At 45.3% G+C, this 16,601-nt stretch overlaps 1 protein-coding gene across 2 annotated transcripts in view; it reads right to left on the reverse strand.

Moving 5' to 3' along the window:
* The window catches only part of map6a (microtubule-associated protein 6a), a 44,363-nt gene that overhangs the window by 6,519 nt on the left and 21,243 nt on the right, over positions 1–16,601 (reverse strand). For both annotated transcript variants that reach the window (XM_048532823.2, XM_048532822.2), the window contains exon 3: positions 100–334. In XM_048532823.2, the coding sequence (XP_048388780.1) occupies positions 100–334 (235 nt within the window). The remainder of the gene's footprint in view (positions 1–99; positions 335–16,601) is intronic.

Here is a 16,601-nt window from a genome sequence, read left to right on the forward strand (position 1 = left end):
ATTTGTAATTATTCCCTTGAGGTTATCTTGAGGCTGTTTTGTCATGCAGGTTAACGATACTGGAAGAGAGATGAAAGGTAGTGGGATCATTTATCTTACCTTGGCAGGCTCTTTATAGGCTTCACTGTAGAGGCTTCGTATCTTCCTGCGCTCAGGGGCCTTGGTGTCTGCAGTCCCTGGTCTGATCATCTCTGCTCGTTTGCTAAACTGACCCCGGAAGGTGGTGTTATAACTGGTTTCATGAGCAACTTTGGTCTCTGGGGGGTGGTACAGCTGCTTTGCTTTGACTATCTTTGTAGGTTTGACGTCTACCGTCCAGGGCCTGAACTCGTTCCTGTAGGGACAGAGAAATTTCCATTTGTTGTGGTTGAATTTAAGGAATGAGCATGAGGATGTTGGCAAGTAAGAGCTGGAGCCAAACATTTGGCTCTTTGAAGCCCCACTACCACACGTTAAGGCATGGACTTCTCCCTCAACATCACATTCTTGTGCTCTCCACACATATCGGTATCTAAAGAATCTCTCCATCTCTGTCTAAAATAGGCTCAGGGCCTTAGTATCCACAGCTCTCTGGGGTGTAGGCGCCCAAAGATTCATAAACATTTGAGAGAGGGCAGCACGGTGGCTCAGTGGTTAACACTGCAGCCTCACAGCGCCAGGGACCTGGGTTCGATTCCCGCCTCGGACGACTGTCTGTGTGGAGTTTGCACATTCTCCCCGTGTCTGCATGGGTTTCCTCCGGGTGTTCCGGTTTCCTCCCACAGTCCAAAGATGTGCAGGTTAGGTGGAGCGGCCATGCTAAATTGCCCGTTGTGTTCAGAGGTGTGTGCATTATGGGGGATGAGTCTCGGTGGGATGCTTCAAGGGACGGTGTGGACTTGTTGGGCCGAAGGGCCTGTTTCCACACTGTAGGGAATGTAATCTCCTCATCTCAATGCTAAAAGATTGACTCAGTTTTTGTGAGTTTGTGACATTTATGTTCTAATTCTCTCAAGCCAGGGTGAACCATTTTTTCAGCATCTACTCTGTTGTAGAATCATAGAATAACTACAGGATGGAAGCAGGCCATTTGGCCCATCAGATCCACACCACAGCCCACTCATCAAAGAGCATCCCACTCATATCACGACAAATTATACTTGTATATATGCATATAACCATTCTTACATGTGTACTGACGAGTGCAAGGTGAGAACTTTATCAATATGTCTCTTTTCCAGCAATACTCATGTTCTGTCTATAACACCACACAACACATAGTACTGTCCTTTTCAACTCAACTATATATGTGTGTAACGCTCTTCCCCAGAGAGCACTAAGTCAGATTCATTGTGTATTTTAATGGCACAGGTCTATTAACTTCTGACTACCCTGTTTGTCAATAAAAGCAACTCTCTGCCACCCTATCCCTGTAACCCTGCATTTCCCATGGCTAACCCACCTAACCTACATATCCCTGGACACTATGGATAATTTGGCATGGCCAATCCACCTAACTTGCACATTTCTGGACTGTGGGGGGAAACAGGAGCACCCGGTGGAAACACACTGTCGAGTCTTTGTCACGACCCTTAGGAATTTTACAAAATTTAAAGGCCATTGCTCCTTCTTCTAAACTCAAAAAATATAGACCTTGTCTACAGAATTCCTCCTCCAAAGGCCATTGGAAGAAAAAAACAGTTGGACCAGGAGTAGACCGTTCAGCATGTTTGAATATAGGAGTTGGGAGATCATGTTGCAGTTGTACAGACATGGCTAGGCCACTTGTGGAAAACTGTGTACAGTTCTGGCATTTCTGCTATAGGAAGGATGTTATGAAACTTGAAAGGGTTCAGAATAGATTTACAAGGATGTTGCAAGGGCTGGAGGGTTTGAGCTATAGGGAGAATTTGAACAGTCTGGGGCTATTTTCACTGGACCGTCAGAGGCTGAGAGGTTACCTTTTAGAGGTTTATAAGATCATGAGGGACATGGATAGGATGAATAGCCAAGATCTTTTCCCGGGGTTGGTGGAGTCCAAAACTAGAGGGGCATAGTTTTAAGGTGAGAGGGGAAAGATTTAAAAGGGATCTAAGAGGCAAAGTTTTCACGCACAGGGTGGTATGTGAATGTGGAATGAGCTGCCAGAGGAAGTGGTGGAGGTCAGCGCAATTACAACATTTAAAAGGCATCTGGATGGGTATGTGAATAGGAAGGGTTTAGATGGATGTGGGCCAAATGCTGGCAAATGGGACTAGATTAATTTAGGATATCTGGTCGGTAAGGACGAGTTGGGCCGAAGGGTCTGTTTCGGTGCTGTGTATCTCAATATCTCTTTGACTTTCTGTGTGCTCTGCCCTTCAGTGTTATGATAGCTGATCATTAATTTTAATTCGACTTTCCAATCTGCCTCTTTTATCCCTCAGTTCCCTGGGAGACTAGAAGTCAGTCCCTCAGCCATACATATACTCAACAATGTAGCATTCACAACTGTCTGCTGTGGCCAATTCCATGGAGTCACGATTCTCTTTGAACACAGGAGGTTCTCCTTATCTCTGCACTGAATCGTCAACTCCCTACCTTGAGACTATGTATCCAGGTTCTAAATTCCCCAGCTATGGGTTAGCGACCTTTCAGTGTTACGCTGCTGAGTCTCTTCAGACCTTGAATATTGCAATTAACTCAACATTTCCAAACATTCTATAGGCTCAATGTACTCAACCTCTTATTGTAAGACAACTGCATTATCTCAGGTGTCAATCTATTGAAAATTCACTAAGCCATCTCCAATGCATGGATAACCTTCCTTTAATATGGAAACCAAAAGTGCACACGTTATTCCAGGTGCCTATGAAAATCCTGGCCACCGAGAGCTGTGGGAGGCAGAGTCCTTGTGTATACTTAACAGCTGAGATAGATAGATTCTTAACCAGTTGGGGAATTGAGAGTTATGGGGAAAGGCAGGAAAGTGGATGTGAGAAATGTTGGATCAGCTGTGATCTTATTGAATTTTGGAGCAGGTTTGAGGGGTTGATCTTGAGGTCATTTTATTTGCATCTTACTGAAAAGAGATTCAGGATGCTGAAATTTTTCGTCTTGCACTCATAAGATAAATGGAAGAATGCTAAATCTCAAATGATTGTACCAAGTAATAATACAAACTGGGATGCCAGAAGAGTAGTAGGATGCTATGGAGGTATCTTTGAAATGAGCAGCATGTCAAATGGTTCTTAACTGTTTCCAGGAAGGAATAATGTTCAGATGGGAGGAAGACTAGCAAGTTTGCATTCTCCAATGCTATTCTTTTAAGGTGAGAGGGAAGAGATGTAAAGGAGTCCAGAGGGGCAATTATTTCACACAGTCTGGAACAGGCTGCTAGAGATAGTGGTGGAGGACAGTACAATTTTGTCATTTAAGAAACATTTGGAAAGGTATATGGATGGGATAGGCATGGAGGGATATAGACCAAACGCAGGCAAGTGGACAAGATTATTGTGAAAACTGGGAGGCAATGACAAGATGGCCAAATGGCCAGTGTTCATGCTCAATGAATCTATCCATTTCAGGACAACATGACAATAGAGGGGGTGAGGGTGTAGAAGTCGCAAGGGGAAGTCAATATCCTCCTCAAATCTAAGGATGATGACCATCCCATTCAACAATAACATGCATTTGTAGAGTGGCTTTAATGCCATTCGATGCACCGTTACTTTTCACAGGATCATCATCAAACAAAATTTGACATTGGGTTACACAAGGAGATATTAGCCTGGGTGGTGAAACAGATAGGATTTAAGAGGCATCTTAAATGGGGAGAGAGAAGGGAAGGGGGATGGAGACAGGGGAAAGTGGAAATGTGGAAAATGTTTAATTATGGTCTTTCCATCACAGTGACAAAACTGAAGAAAAGTTACAGCACAGAAACGGGCCACTTATACCATCATTTCTGTGCTGGCCGATGAAGAGAGCTGCCTATTGTAACTACTAGCACCAGATCCGTAGTTTTGTAAGGTACAGCGTTGGGTGGGTTGGTTGTTTCTTAAAAACCCAATTTTTCTAAGTTATTTCTAATCAAAGTGTTTGGGTAAGACATGTCACACCTCCGGGGGGCAAGAGATTATATGGTTCAGGCCTTCAGGTCCTGAGGTTCCACTAATTTTCTATTTTTGCGGAACCTCACACTAAGATCAAAAGCAGATGACTGTAGAGTCTAAAGGCCCTGGCATGGTTCTGGCTGATGTGATGAAAGCGTGGGCACCAGAGCATGCTGCCTCTCTGCCCACTCCCCCAACTGAACTCTTCCAGTACAGCAATGACACTGGACCTGGCTGCAACTTAACAGGACATATCTAACACGGCCATTTACTCCCTATCAGTCTTCTCCAAAGCCATCATCTTGTCACATAGAGATTGTAAGAGTTATCGATGCTGGAGTCAGAGGTAACACAGTGTAGAGCTGGAGGAATGCAACAGGCCAGGCGGCACCAGGGGAGCAGGAAAGCTGATGTTTCGGGTTGGGACCCTTCTTCAGAAAATAAAAATTCCTTGTTTTTCTGAAGAAGGGTCCAGCCCCAAAATGTCAACTTTCCTGCTCCTCTGATGCTGCCTGGCCTGCTGTGTTCCTCCAGCTCTACACTGTGTTATATTGTCACATAGCACTAGCTGACTAATGAAATGTTCATCAAAACTCAGTTCAGAAGACAACAGAGCCATGCTACTTGAGACCTGAATGATTGCCATGATCCAGACAGGGAGACACCAGTTGAGAGCAACTCTCTCAACACTGTGACAGCCTTCACCTGCGCTTGACCCCTGGAATTCTTGCATGGGGTGTGAGTATTGTTGAAAAGGCCAGCCCTTGCTGCCCAACCCTAATTGCCCAAGGCCATTTCAGATGGTAGTTAAGAATGAAATGCATTGCTGTGGTTCTGGATGCATATGTAGGCCAGTCTGGGCAATAATGGTACCCTTTCCCCTCATGGGCTTTTACCTCCAAAACAGTCTGATTGGACTGAATTCCTATTTTCACCACATGCCATGACAGAGTCATACAGCACAGAAACAGGCCCTTCGGTCCAACCAGTCCATGTTAACCATGTTCCCAAACTAAACTAAACTAATCCCACCTGCCTGTGCTTAGCCCACATCCCTCCAAACCTTTCCTATTCATGAACTTATCCAAGTGTCTTTTAAAGATCGAACTATACCTGCAACCACAACGTTCTCTGGCAGTTCATTCAGGAACCACTCTCAGTCTGAAAAGGTTGCCACTCATGTTTTTTTGTAAATCTTTCACCACTTACCTTAAAAAAAGTACCCCTTAGTTTTGAACTCGCCCACACTAAGGAAAAGACCTTTGTCATTCACCTTACCTATGCTCCTCATGATTTTGTAAACCTCTAAAAGGTAACCTCTCAGCCTCTATAATGTCACCTCTCACCCTCCCACGCTCCAGTGGCCTCCTCCCAGACCATTCGTTTGGGTCTACGGATTACAACCCCAGAGATCCATTACACCACCACCAGAGCGTACGGAGGAAGCCCGCGCAGACAGGGGGAGAACGTTCAAGCTCCACACAGACTTGTGAGTGGAATTGAAGCAGGTCCCTGGTGCTGTAAGGTAGCAGTATTCACCAGGGAACCACTATGCTACCCTAATTTTTGAGATTGGGTTCTCACTTATACTGTGATGGAGAGTGGCTGCGGAATCTGTTCGAACAGATGAATCCTTTACAATTATTTATTTATTCTATGTTTTCACTAGATGTGGTCATTATTGGCTGGGCAAGTATTTATTGCCCATCCATAGTTGCCCCTTGAGAAGGTAGGGGTGAGTTGCCTTCTTGAACTGCTGCAGTCCATGTGCTATAAATAGACACACAATACCTTTAGGCAGGGAATCCAGGATCTTAATCCAGTGACAGTGCAGGGAAGGTGATATATTTCCAAGTTAGTGTGGTGAGTGGGTTGGAGGGGAAATTAGAGAGGGTGGTATTCCCATGCATCTGCTGCTGTTGTCTTTTTAGATGGTATTGGTTGTGGGTTTGGAAGATGCCATCCGAGGAGGCAAAATGAATTTCTGCAGTGCATCTTGTAGAGGGTACATTCTGCTGCTGCTGAGGTAAGGGGGCAGGTTGTGAATGTTGAGCGTGATAGACTAAGCAGATGTTTTGTCCACAAAGTAGTTCCCAGGAGTCGCTTGGTTTCCCTGATGTAGAGGATGCTTTGTGGAACACCTACGTTCGGTTTGCAACAAACAACTGGACCTCCCAGTCGCAAACCATTTCAACTTCCCCTCCCACTCCTTGGACTACATGTCCATCCTGGGCATCCTGCAGTGCCATAATGATACCACCCGCAGTTACAGGAGCAGCACCTCATATCTCACTTGGGAAGTCTGCAGCCCAATGGCATCAATGTGGACTTCACAAGCTTCAAAATCTCCCCTCCCCGACTGCATCCTGAAACCAGCCCAGCTTGTCCCCGCCTCCCTAACCTGTACTTCCTCCCACCTATCACCTCCTCCTACCTCAAGCCCCACCCCCATCTCCTACCTACTAGCCTCATCCCGCCCACTTGACCTGTCTGTCCTCCCTGGACTGACCTATCTCCTCCCTAACTCCCCACGTACACTCATCTTTACTGGCTCCAACCCTGCCTCTCTGATCTGCGTGTCTCCTCTCCACCTTTTTTCACCTTTATCCATCTTCTATCCACCTCCTCCTCTCTCCTTATTTATTTCAGAATACCTTACCCCTCCCCCATTTCTGAAAAAAAGTCTAGGCCCGAAACATCAGCCTTCCTGCTCCTCTGAGGCTGCTTGGCCTGCTGTGTTCATTCAGCCCTACACCTTGTTATCTCAGATTCTCCAGCATCTCTGGTGCATGTATGAAATGAGCTACCAGAGGTAGAGTCAGGTACAATTACAACATTCAAAAGGCCTCTGGATGGGTACATGATCAGGAAGCTTTTAGAGGAATATGGGCCAAGCGTAGGCAAATGGGAGTAGTTCGGTTTAGGATACCTGGCTGGCATGGATGATTTGGGCTGAGGGTTCTATTCCGTTCTGTATTACTCCACAACACTTTTGTTTGACTGAAATTCAGCAGGATGGAGGTAGTGTGGTTGAAGGCTTGGTGCGGGGGTCCAATGCCAATGGTCAATGATCAGGTACTCTCTTGAAAGAGGTGGTTTTCGCCTGACATAGAATGACCAAATCGTCAACTGCAGTGATTACACATCTGATTCATTAAGTCCTCCATGAATCTAACTGTTTTTTTATCTGCTCCCTGAAATAATCACTCAGTTTAAGGGCAATCAGGGGTGGACATCAAATACTACCCTTGCCAGCAACATCCACACCCATGGAAAAAATAATGAGATTCGAGGTGCATCCAATGAAATGAATTTGGAGTCTCTGGTTGCTATGGCAAGACTTAAACTCACGTCCTGAGGTCATGAGATCAGCAACAACATAGAAACATAGAAGTTTGCAGCAGGAGCCCATTCAGCCCTTTGAGCCTGCTCCACCATTCTTCATGTTCATGGCTGATCATCCAACTCAAAAACCTAATCCTGCTTTCTTCCCATAACCTTTGATCCCATTTGCTCCAAGTGCCATATCTAGTCACTACCATAACACCACATCTCCTGCCTCCATGTTTACCCTAAGAAGGCAGCCACTGCTTGGTTGAACATGGCCCAGAAGCCAGCCAATAAAGAAGGGGACATCAGGGGCAGCTAATCATCAGTGACGGCTCTTTGTAGCTCTGCAGTTGAGTAAGGATCTCTGGTATGATGGTGAAGTAACTGATGCCTAATCTGAAGAAGTTATCCTCCTCCCTCCGGACCAACCTCAGGGGATCTCCGCCTCCCCCTCTCTCCCTATTTATTTCAGCATTTTCTCCCCATCCCCCTTTTCTGATGAAGGGTCTAGGCCCAAAACGTCAGTTTTTGTGCTCCTGAGATGCTGCTTGGCCTGCTGTGTTCATCCAGATTCACACTTTGTTATCTCTGAACTTGACTTTTGGGTGTCCAATTGAACTTGGACTGGTGGTAGGTCACTGGAACCTTCAAATTGACCCAGCATCCTTGCTGCCTGGACTGAATGTTTTTGCTCCCCAACCTAACCATCTGCCATGATGTTGTTGCTCTGAGTGAACTCCATTGATTTCAGGAAAATGAACATGTATCCATCCACGATAATCTCAAAAACATCCTCCACCACTGCTTGTAACTGTGTAAACCTATGTGAACACATAAGCATAGCCTCCATGATGCTAATCCCAACCTGATGGATTTTGGAAAACCAAATGAGATTCACAAGAGGTAGAATCAAATTTTGTGACAAAGAGACAAGATGTATGATCCTGGACTCCAATGACCTGTGAAGCTCAGTGAAAATCCTAAACAACACCCAAACATACCATGGTGGTTCAAATATGTAAGAGTGATGATGATGATAATGTGATAGTGTTAGTGGATTAGTGGTCAGGTGGGATCATGTTATAGAAACATTGAAAATAGGACCATGAGTGAGCCATTTGGCCCTTCAAAACTGTTCCACCATTCAATTTCATCATGACTGATCATAAAACCTTTTCCCCACTTTCTGTAACACATACATCCAACTCCTTCTAGATAAATGTTCAATGTTTTGGCCTCAACAACTTTCTGTAGCAAAGAATTTCACAGATTCACCACTTTCTGGATGAAGAAATTCCTAAATGGCTTACCCTTTATCTCGGAATCCCTATGATGTGGGAGCAGGCCACTTGGTCCATCGAGTCCAATCTGACACTTTGAAGTGCATCCCATCTAGATCTACCCCTTACCCTATCTCTGCATTTCCCATGTCTAACCCACCTAACCTGGACATTATGATTAATTTAGCGTGGCCCATGTACCTAACCTGCCCATTTTTGGTCTGTAGTAGGAACCCAGAACTAACACAAGGAGGATGTGCAACCTCCACACAGAAGGTCAGCCACAGCTGGAATTGAACCTGGGTCCCTGTCACTGTGAGGCAGGAGTGCTAACCACTGAGCCACCGTGCTGTAGCCTTAGTCTATGATGCGCGGTTTTGGATCTCTTGATCATCGGGAACACCCTTCTGTATTTGCCCTATCCAGGTCTGTTAGGATTTTATAGGCTTCCCTCATTCCTCTACACTCCGTTGCATTGTGAATGGAAGTTTTAAGCTCAACCATTGAATTGTCAACCAGTTGTTTAATTAAAAAGTCTGAAACTGAAATCTCATCCTTGAAGGTGACCGTAAGACCATTATCAATTGTTGTGAAAACCTATTTGGTTCACCAATGTCTCTTTAAGGGAGGGAAATCTGCCATCCTCTCCTGGTCTGGCCGACATGTGACTCCAGACCAAAGCAAAGTGGCTGACACTTCATTGCCTCTTGAAATGATTTAACAAGGGTTTCACTTCAGGGACATTTAGAGAAAAGCAATAAATGCTGGTGTCATCAATGATGCTCCGTAAAATTTCATAAAAGTTGGCGCAGAAATGGAAAATTAAAAATGTTCCCATGTTTTTCTGAGTCGCAAAGGTCTACAGCATGGGCCTTTGGCCCAACTTGTCCAATCCACTCAGTTTTCACAATTAATCTAGTCCCATTTCCCTGCGTTTGGTTCATATCCTTCCATATCTATCCCATCCATGCACCTGCCTAAGTGTTTCTTAAATAACAAAATTGTACTCTCTTCCACCATTGCCCATTGGCATCTAGAATGGACAGTGGAAAATTTAACAAGTCAATGTTCAAGTACAAAGGAAGTATCACACAACAACATTCTGTTACTTCCTGGCTGGTTACTGGGCTAATAACCCAGAGGCCTAGGCTAATATTCTTGGGATGTAGTTTCAAGTCCCACTATGGTGGAGGAAAAAATTTCAAGTCAAGTTTGGAGATAAAATGGTAATCATCGTTGAATGTGGTAAAAATCCCATCCATTCTTTCATTAATGTCTTTGGAGGAAAGAAACCTCCCATCCTTACATCAAACTGGAAAGCAGCCAGTGTTCTGTACATCTGAAATAGAAATTTCTGGAGAAACTCAGCAGGTTTGGCAGCATCTGTAGAGAGAAAGCAAAGTTAACATTTGGATTCCAATGAACCACCATCAGATGCCAGACTTGCTGAGTTTCTCCGGCAATTTCTGTCTTTGGTTGAAGGCATTAACTACACTTGCCACTGCACTGTGATGCGTGTCTAGCCATTGGCTCAGCTCTGATAAGTAGGGACAGACAATAAATGCTGGCCTTGTCAATGATATTTCACCTGGGATTGAAGATTATGATGGTGTTTTCAGATGAATGCATGTTGGCCCTGATAAAATCAGGAGGCTTTCCTCAGAGAATTCCTACAGCATGTAGCAGGCCATTCAGCCAACCCAGTCCACACTGACCTGCCAAAGGGCATCCCACACTGATGTCATAACACTGCATTTCCCATGGCTAATCCACCTAGCCTGCACGCAATGGGCAATTTAGCACAGCCAATCCACCCTAACCTGCATGTCCCTGGGACACTTATCCACCCTAACCTGCACAGCTTTGGACTGTGGGAGGAAACTGGAGCACCTCAAAGAAACCTACACAGATAGAGGGAGAATGTGGCAACACCACACAGACAGTCACCTGAGCCTGGAATTGAACCCAGGTCCCTGGTGCTATGAGACAGCGCTGCTAATCACTGAGCCACTGTTCCTCTCCCTGCACACCTGCTACCTTTTTCCTCTAAACATTTACTCTGTATGCATCACCAAAGACAGGGCTCAGTGCTTGCTTAGCCTTGACATAAGATTGAGAACAGCTCTTCCCAATGCCATCCTGTCTGACCAGAGCACTAGAGGCCTTCTGATCCTAGATTCAATAGTTTTTTAAAAAAAAATTATTCACACAAGGCAAAATAACAAGTTGCTGGGCTGTCTGAACAAGACCTCTAATTAAAACCATGGGGTCTGATTGTATAATGAGTGGGTTTGATGGGCTGCCTATGTCACAGCTACATGCGTATATCTCTCAGGAATCCTCACACATTCACCACGTCTTGGACTGGATTCAGGCCGAAACATCTATTACATCGCAACATTTCTCCTGCCTGTTATTAACGTGCTTCATTTAAAATTAATTTTGTTCTGTTTTTGGTCAGAGGAACGTGTCCCATTCAGCCTTGAGTCTATTCGATCAGCCACTCGAGTGGACTGTGGCTGATCTGATTTCATTCTGCCTACCCAGTGAGGTTTATAACCTTTAGCGTGGCATATGTTAATCTTATACCATCATTAGTTTGCCACATCACCTCCTCTGACGCAGCTGCAACAGATTCCTGAGGGTGAAGGTTCTGGATTTCCACTACTTGTTGTGTGAACAAAGGATCAGGAATAGGCTATTCAGTCCATTGAGCCTGTCCTGCCACTCAATATGATCATGGCTGATCGAACACTTCACTGGTTTTACTCACACCATCCCTGTATCCCTGTATCCAACTGGTAATCGGGAATCTATCAATCTCTACCTGAGATGCACTCAAAGACTGAGCTTCCACAACCATCTGTGCAAGAGAATTCCAAAGTTTGAAAATCCACAGAGAAAGGTAATCTCTCCTCATCCCAGAACTATGGATGATAAAGCCCTGGGGAGAGTGCAAAGGAGATTTTCTAGAATGATACTAAGAATGAAGGATATTAGACTCAAGGCAAGATTAGAGAAATTGGGATTGTCCCTGGAGCAGGGAAAGTTAAGTGGTGACCTTACTGAGGTATTCAATATTGTGAACAATTCAAATAGGTTTAAGAAGGATCAGCAAGAGAGGTAGGAGTGAGATGAGGAGAAGTTTCTTTTCCCATATCGTTGTTAGGATTTGGAATGCATTGCCTGAGGAGTGGTGGGCACGGATTCCATAGTGCATTTCAGAAAGAGAGCTGGATATATATTCGAAAAGGATGACTTTAGATGGTTACTTAGATAGGGCTAGAGAAATGGGACTAGCTGCATGGCTTTTTGGTCAACCAGTACAGACTCAATGGGTCAAATGGCCTCCTTCTGTACTGTAAAATTCTACAATTCTAACTAAATGAGGAATGGCCCCTGAAGGATTTAACTTCCATTGATCCCTTGTCTGAACTCTGAGAGCAAGTATTCTAATCATCTTAGACATCTCAATCTTCAATATCAAACCTACTTTATTCTTTCATGGGAGGTGTGCATCATGGATAATGGCAACATTTGTTGCCCCATTCTTTGAATTGATTGAATTTCCTCAGACACCAGTTAAGGGTCAACCACCTTGCAGTGGGGCTGCAGTCACATGTTGGCCCAATAGGATAACCACAGCAAATTCCCTCCCTGAAGGACATTTGTGAACTGGATGAGTTTTTAAAACAAATCTCCATGATGATTTTCCATTCCAAGATTTCATCACTGAAATAAAATCCCAGAAGCTGCCATGCAGGATATGAACCCACGCTCCCAGAGCACTGGCCAGGGCCTGGTGGTTACTATACCATACAGGCTATGATCATCACCAGTGAGAAACAATCTAACCATCGTTCCTTGACATTCAATGGTGTTACTATAGCTATCCCTCACTGTCAACATCCTGGGGTTATCATTGACTAGAAGCTCAATTGGACACACCACACAATCACAGAGGCTGCAAGAGTAGGTCAAAGGCTAGAACTACTGTGGTAACATAGAACACAGAACATAGAACAATACAGCGCAGAACAGGCCCTTCGGCCCTCAATGTTGCGCCGACCTGTGAATTAATCTAAGCCCCTCCCCCTACACTATCCATCATCATCCATATGCTTATCCAAGGACTGTTTAAATGCCCCTAATGTGGCTGAGTTAACTACAATGGCAGGCAGGGCGTTCCACGCCCTTACTACTCTCTGAGTAAAGAACCTGCCTCTGACATCTGTCTTAAATCTATCACCCCTCAATTTGTAGCTATGCCCCCTTGTACAAGCTGACATCATCATCCTCAGAAAAAGACTCTCACTGTCCACCCTATCTAATCCTCTGATCATCTTGTATGTCTAACGCACGTACTCACTTCCTGACTCCCCATATCCTGCCCATCATCTATTTGGCACAAGTCAGGAGTGGGATGGAATACCCCCCATTTGCCTGGATGAGTGCAGCCTCAACAACACTCAAGAAGCTTGACACCATCCAGGATAAAGAAGCCACTTGATTGGCACCACATCTACAAGGATCCCACTCCCTCCATCACCGACACTCAGTCGCAGCAGTGTGTACCATCTACAAGATGCACTGCAGAAATTCACCAAAGATCCTCAGACAGCACCTTCCAAACCCACAACCACTTCCATCTAGAAGGATAAGGGCAGCAGATACATGGGAGCACCACCCCCTGAAAGTTCCCTTCCAAGTCACTCACAATCCTGACTTGGAATTATACCGCTGTTCCTTCAGTGTTGCTGGATCAAAATCCTGCAATTCCGTCCCGAAGGGCATTGTAGGTCAATCCACAGCACGTGGACTACAGCAGTTCACAAAGGCAGCTCACCCCCACCTTCTCAAGGGCAACTAGGGATGGCCAATAAAGGTTAGCCCAGCCAGCAATGTCCACATTCCATGAATGATTGAATAAAAGAATACAACCATGCCATTTTACCTTAGTAGAATATATGAGTCATGGCTACACAAACTGTCCCCATAAGATAAGCCTTAGAAAGACCAGTAACATTCCCCTGTACCAAAACAAAAATGACTGGTGAAACTCAGCATGTCTGGCAGCATCTGTGGAGAGAGAAAGCAGGGTCAAAATTTTACGCCCAGTGACCTTCCTTTTCTGCTTTTGTTTCAGATTTCTAGCTTCTGCAGTTTTTTTTTGTTTGATAGTCTCCTGCATCTGTGCTGCACTCCCTTCAAAAGGTATGGTGCCCAGGAGTGAATATAGTTAGTGCAGGCAGGGTCTAAATCAAATTGCTTGAGCACAGGAAGATCCTACAGTCAGCAATGGAATAATGACTGAATTACTTGTTTTAATAGTTTTGAAACAAGCATGAGCTACAATACCAGGGAGAGATCCCTTATACTTGATTCTGAAAGGTGTGGTGGGATCCTATATACAGGCCTGAAAGAGGAGACTTTTACTTGGTGTAGCCCCTGAGCTGAAAGGCAACATTGGTGACTGGACAGTGTACCCTCAGTATTCAGTGTCAGCCTAGATTGTTGTATTTTCTAGCCTTTGACATGAGGCTCAAACCCCCAAACCACAGGATTTTGAGGTGAGTGAGCTACCCACCAAGTAGAACTGATATTCTCAACATCCAGACCCATATTTCATACATAGGGCCCAGCTGGTCAACATCGACCAACAATCAGTCTCTGCTAAGTCAGTACAAGCAGCTGAAAATGTAATTTACAAAGGGCCATCTGCCAAGGAGAGCTCACTTATCCCTTTGTGTTTGTCATTTATATTAACCCCTCAGTAATGAATGGAGAGTGAGGCACTTTTCAAACATACAATAGTATGGACGCCTATGTAATGAGCTGGTGCAGGCAAGATGGGCAGAATGGCCTCTTTCTGAGCCGTAACACTTCTGTGATCCTTTGGTATAACACAGCAGGAGGCCATTTGACCAGTGCCATCTCTGCTGGCTCTATGCAAAAGTTGTCCAGTAAGTTCCACTTGCTGTCTCTTTCCCTTAACTGTACAAGCCTTACCCTTTCTGAAAGTTAAAATCCGCTCCCACCATCTTATCAGGCAGCACATTCCAAATCATTCTCTTTGACCTCCTCTGGTTCTTTTGCACATTATCCATCTCTGTGTTCCTCTCATAACTGACCCTCACATCAATGGAAACAGTTACTTTACACCATTTTGAATACCTCCATTAAAATGCAGTAGGGTGCAGGTCTCTGGCACAGAGTCTGTCCCTCTTGCACAGAAGGGAAGAGGGGATAGGAAGAGAGTGATAGTCATTGGGGACTCAATTGTTAGAGAGACTGATAGAAGGTTTGCCGGGAACAAAAGAGACTCACGGATGGTGTGTTGCCTCCCAGGTGCCAGGGTCCAATGTGTCTCGGATCGTGTCTTTGGGATCCTGAAGGGAGAGGGTGACCAGTCCCAAGTCGTGGCCCACATAGGCACCAACAACATAGGTAGAAAGAGGGATAGGGATGTCAGGCAGGATTTCAGGGAGCTAGAGCTAGAACAAACAGTGGTTATCTCTGGCTTGTTACCCGTGCCACGTGATAACGAGGCAAAGACAGGGAGAGATTTCAGCTGAACACGTGGCTGCAGGGATGGTGCAGGAGGGAGAGCTTCAGATACATGGACAATTGGGGGTCATTCTGGGGAAGGTGCGACCTCTACAAACAAGACGGTCTCCACTTGAACCAGAGGGGCACTAATATCCTGGGTGGGAAATTTGCTAGTGCTATTCGGGTGGATTTAAACTAGCTCAGAAGGCGGATGGGAAACTGAGGTGCAGTCCTAGTACGCAGGAAGATGAGAGTAGGGAGGACATAGACAGGACCTCACTGTCACAGGAATGTGCTGGCAGACAGCAAGCTGGGTTGAAGTGTGTCTACTTTAATGCAAGGAGTATCCGGAATAAGGTAGGTGAGCTTGCAGCTTGGATGGGTACCTGGGACTTCGATGTTATGGCCATTTTGGAGACATGGATAGAGCAGGGTCGGAATGGATGTAGCAGTTTCCAGGGCTTAGATCTTTCATTAAGGTCAGGGAAGGTAGTAAAAGAGGGGGAGATGTGGCTTTGTTAGTCAAGGACAGTATAACGGTGGCTAAAAGAACTTTTGATGAGGACTCGTCTACTGAGGTTGCTGAGGAAGGTTTGTCGACTGAGTCAGTATGGGTGGATGTTAGGAACAGCAAGGGAGCAATCACCTCATTGGGGGTTTTCTACAGACCCCCAAATAGCAGTAGGGAGATCGAAGAACTCATTGGCCGGCAGATTGTTGAAAAGTGCAAACGTAGCAGGGTTGTTGTTATGGGTGACTTCAACTTTCCCAAGATAGATCGAAACCTCCTTAGTGCAGATGGTTTGGATGGAGCCGTTTTTGTCAGGTGTGTTCAGGAGGGTTTCCTGACTCAGTATGTGGACAGACCGATGAGGCGGGAGGCCATTTTGGATTTGGTGCTCGGCAATGACCCAGGACAGGTGTCAGATCTCGTGGTGGGAGAACACTTTGGCGACAGTGACCACAACAGCCTCACATTTACCATAGCCATGGAAAGGGAAAGGAGCAGTTACCAGGGGAAGATAATTAACTGGAGAAAAGGAAAATATGACACCATCAGACGGGAGTTGGGAAGTACAGATTGGGAGCAATTGTTCCACAGAAAGGGCACAACAGACATGTGGAGACTGTTTAAGGAGCAGTTGTTGTGAGTGATGCATAAATTTCTTCCTCTGAGACCGGTAAGAAGGGGTAAGATTAAGGAGCCTTGGATGATAGGAACAGAGGTACTTCTCGTCAAAAAGAAAAAGGCAGCTTATTTAAGGTGGAGGAAGCAAGGGTCTAGCACAGCTTTAGAGGATTACAGGCTTGCTCGGAAGGAGCTCAAAAGTGGACTGAGGAGGGCCAGGAGGGGGCACGAAAAAGGCTT

The sequence above is a fragment of the Stegostoma tigrinum genome, chromosome 6, assembly GCF_030684315.1.
Source record: "Stegostoma tigrinum isolate sSteTig4 chromosome 6, sSteTig4.hap1, whole genome shotgun sequence".
Taxonomy (NCBI): Eukaryota; Metazoa; Chordata; class Chondrichthyes; order Orectolobiformes; family Stegostomatidae; genus Stegostoma; species Stegostoma tigrinum.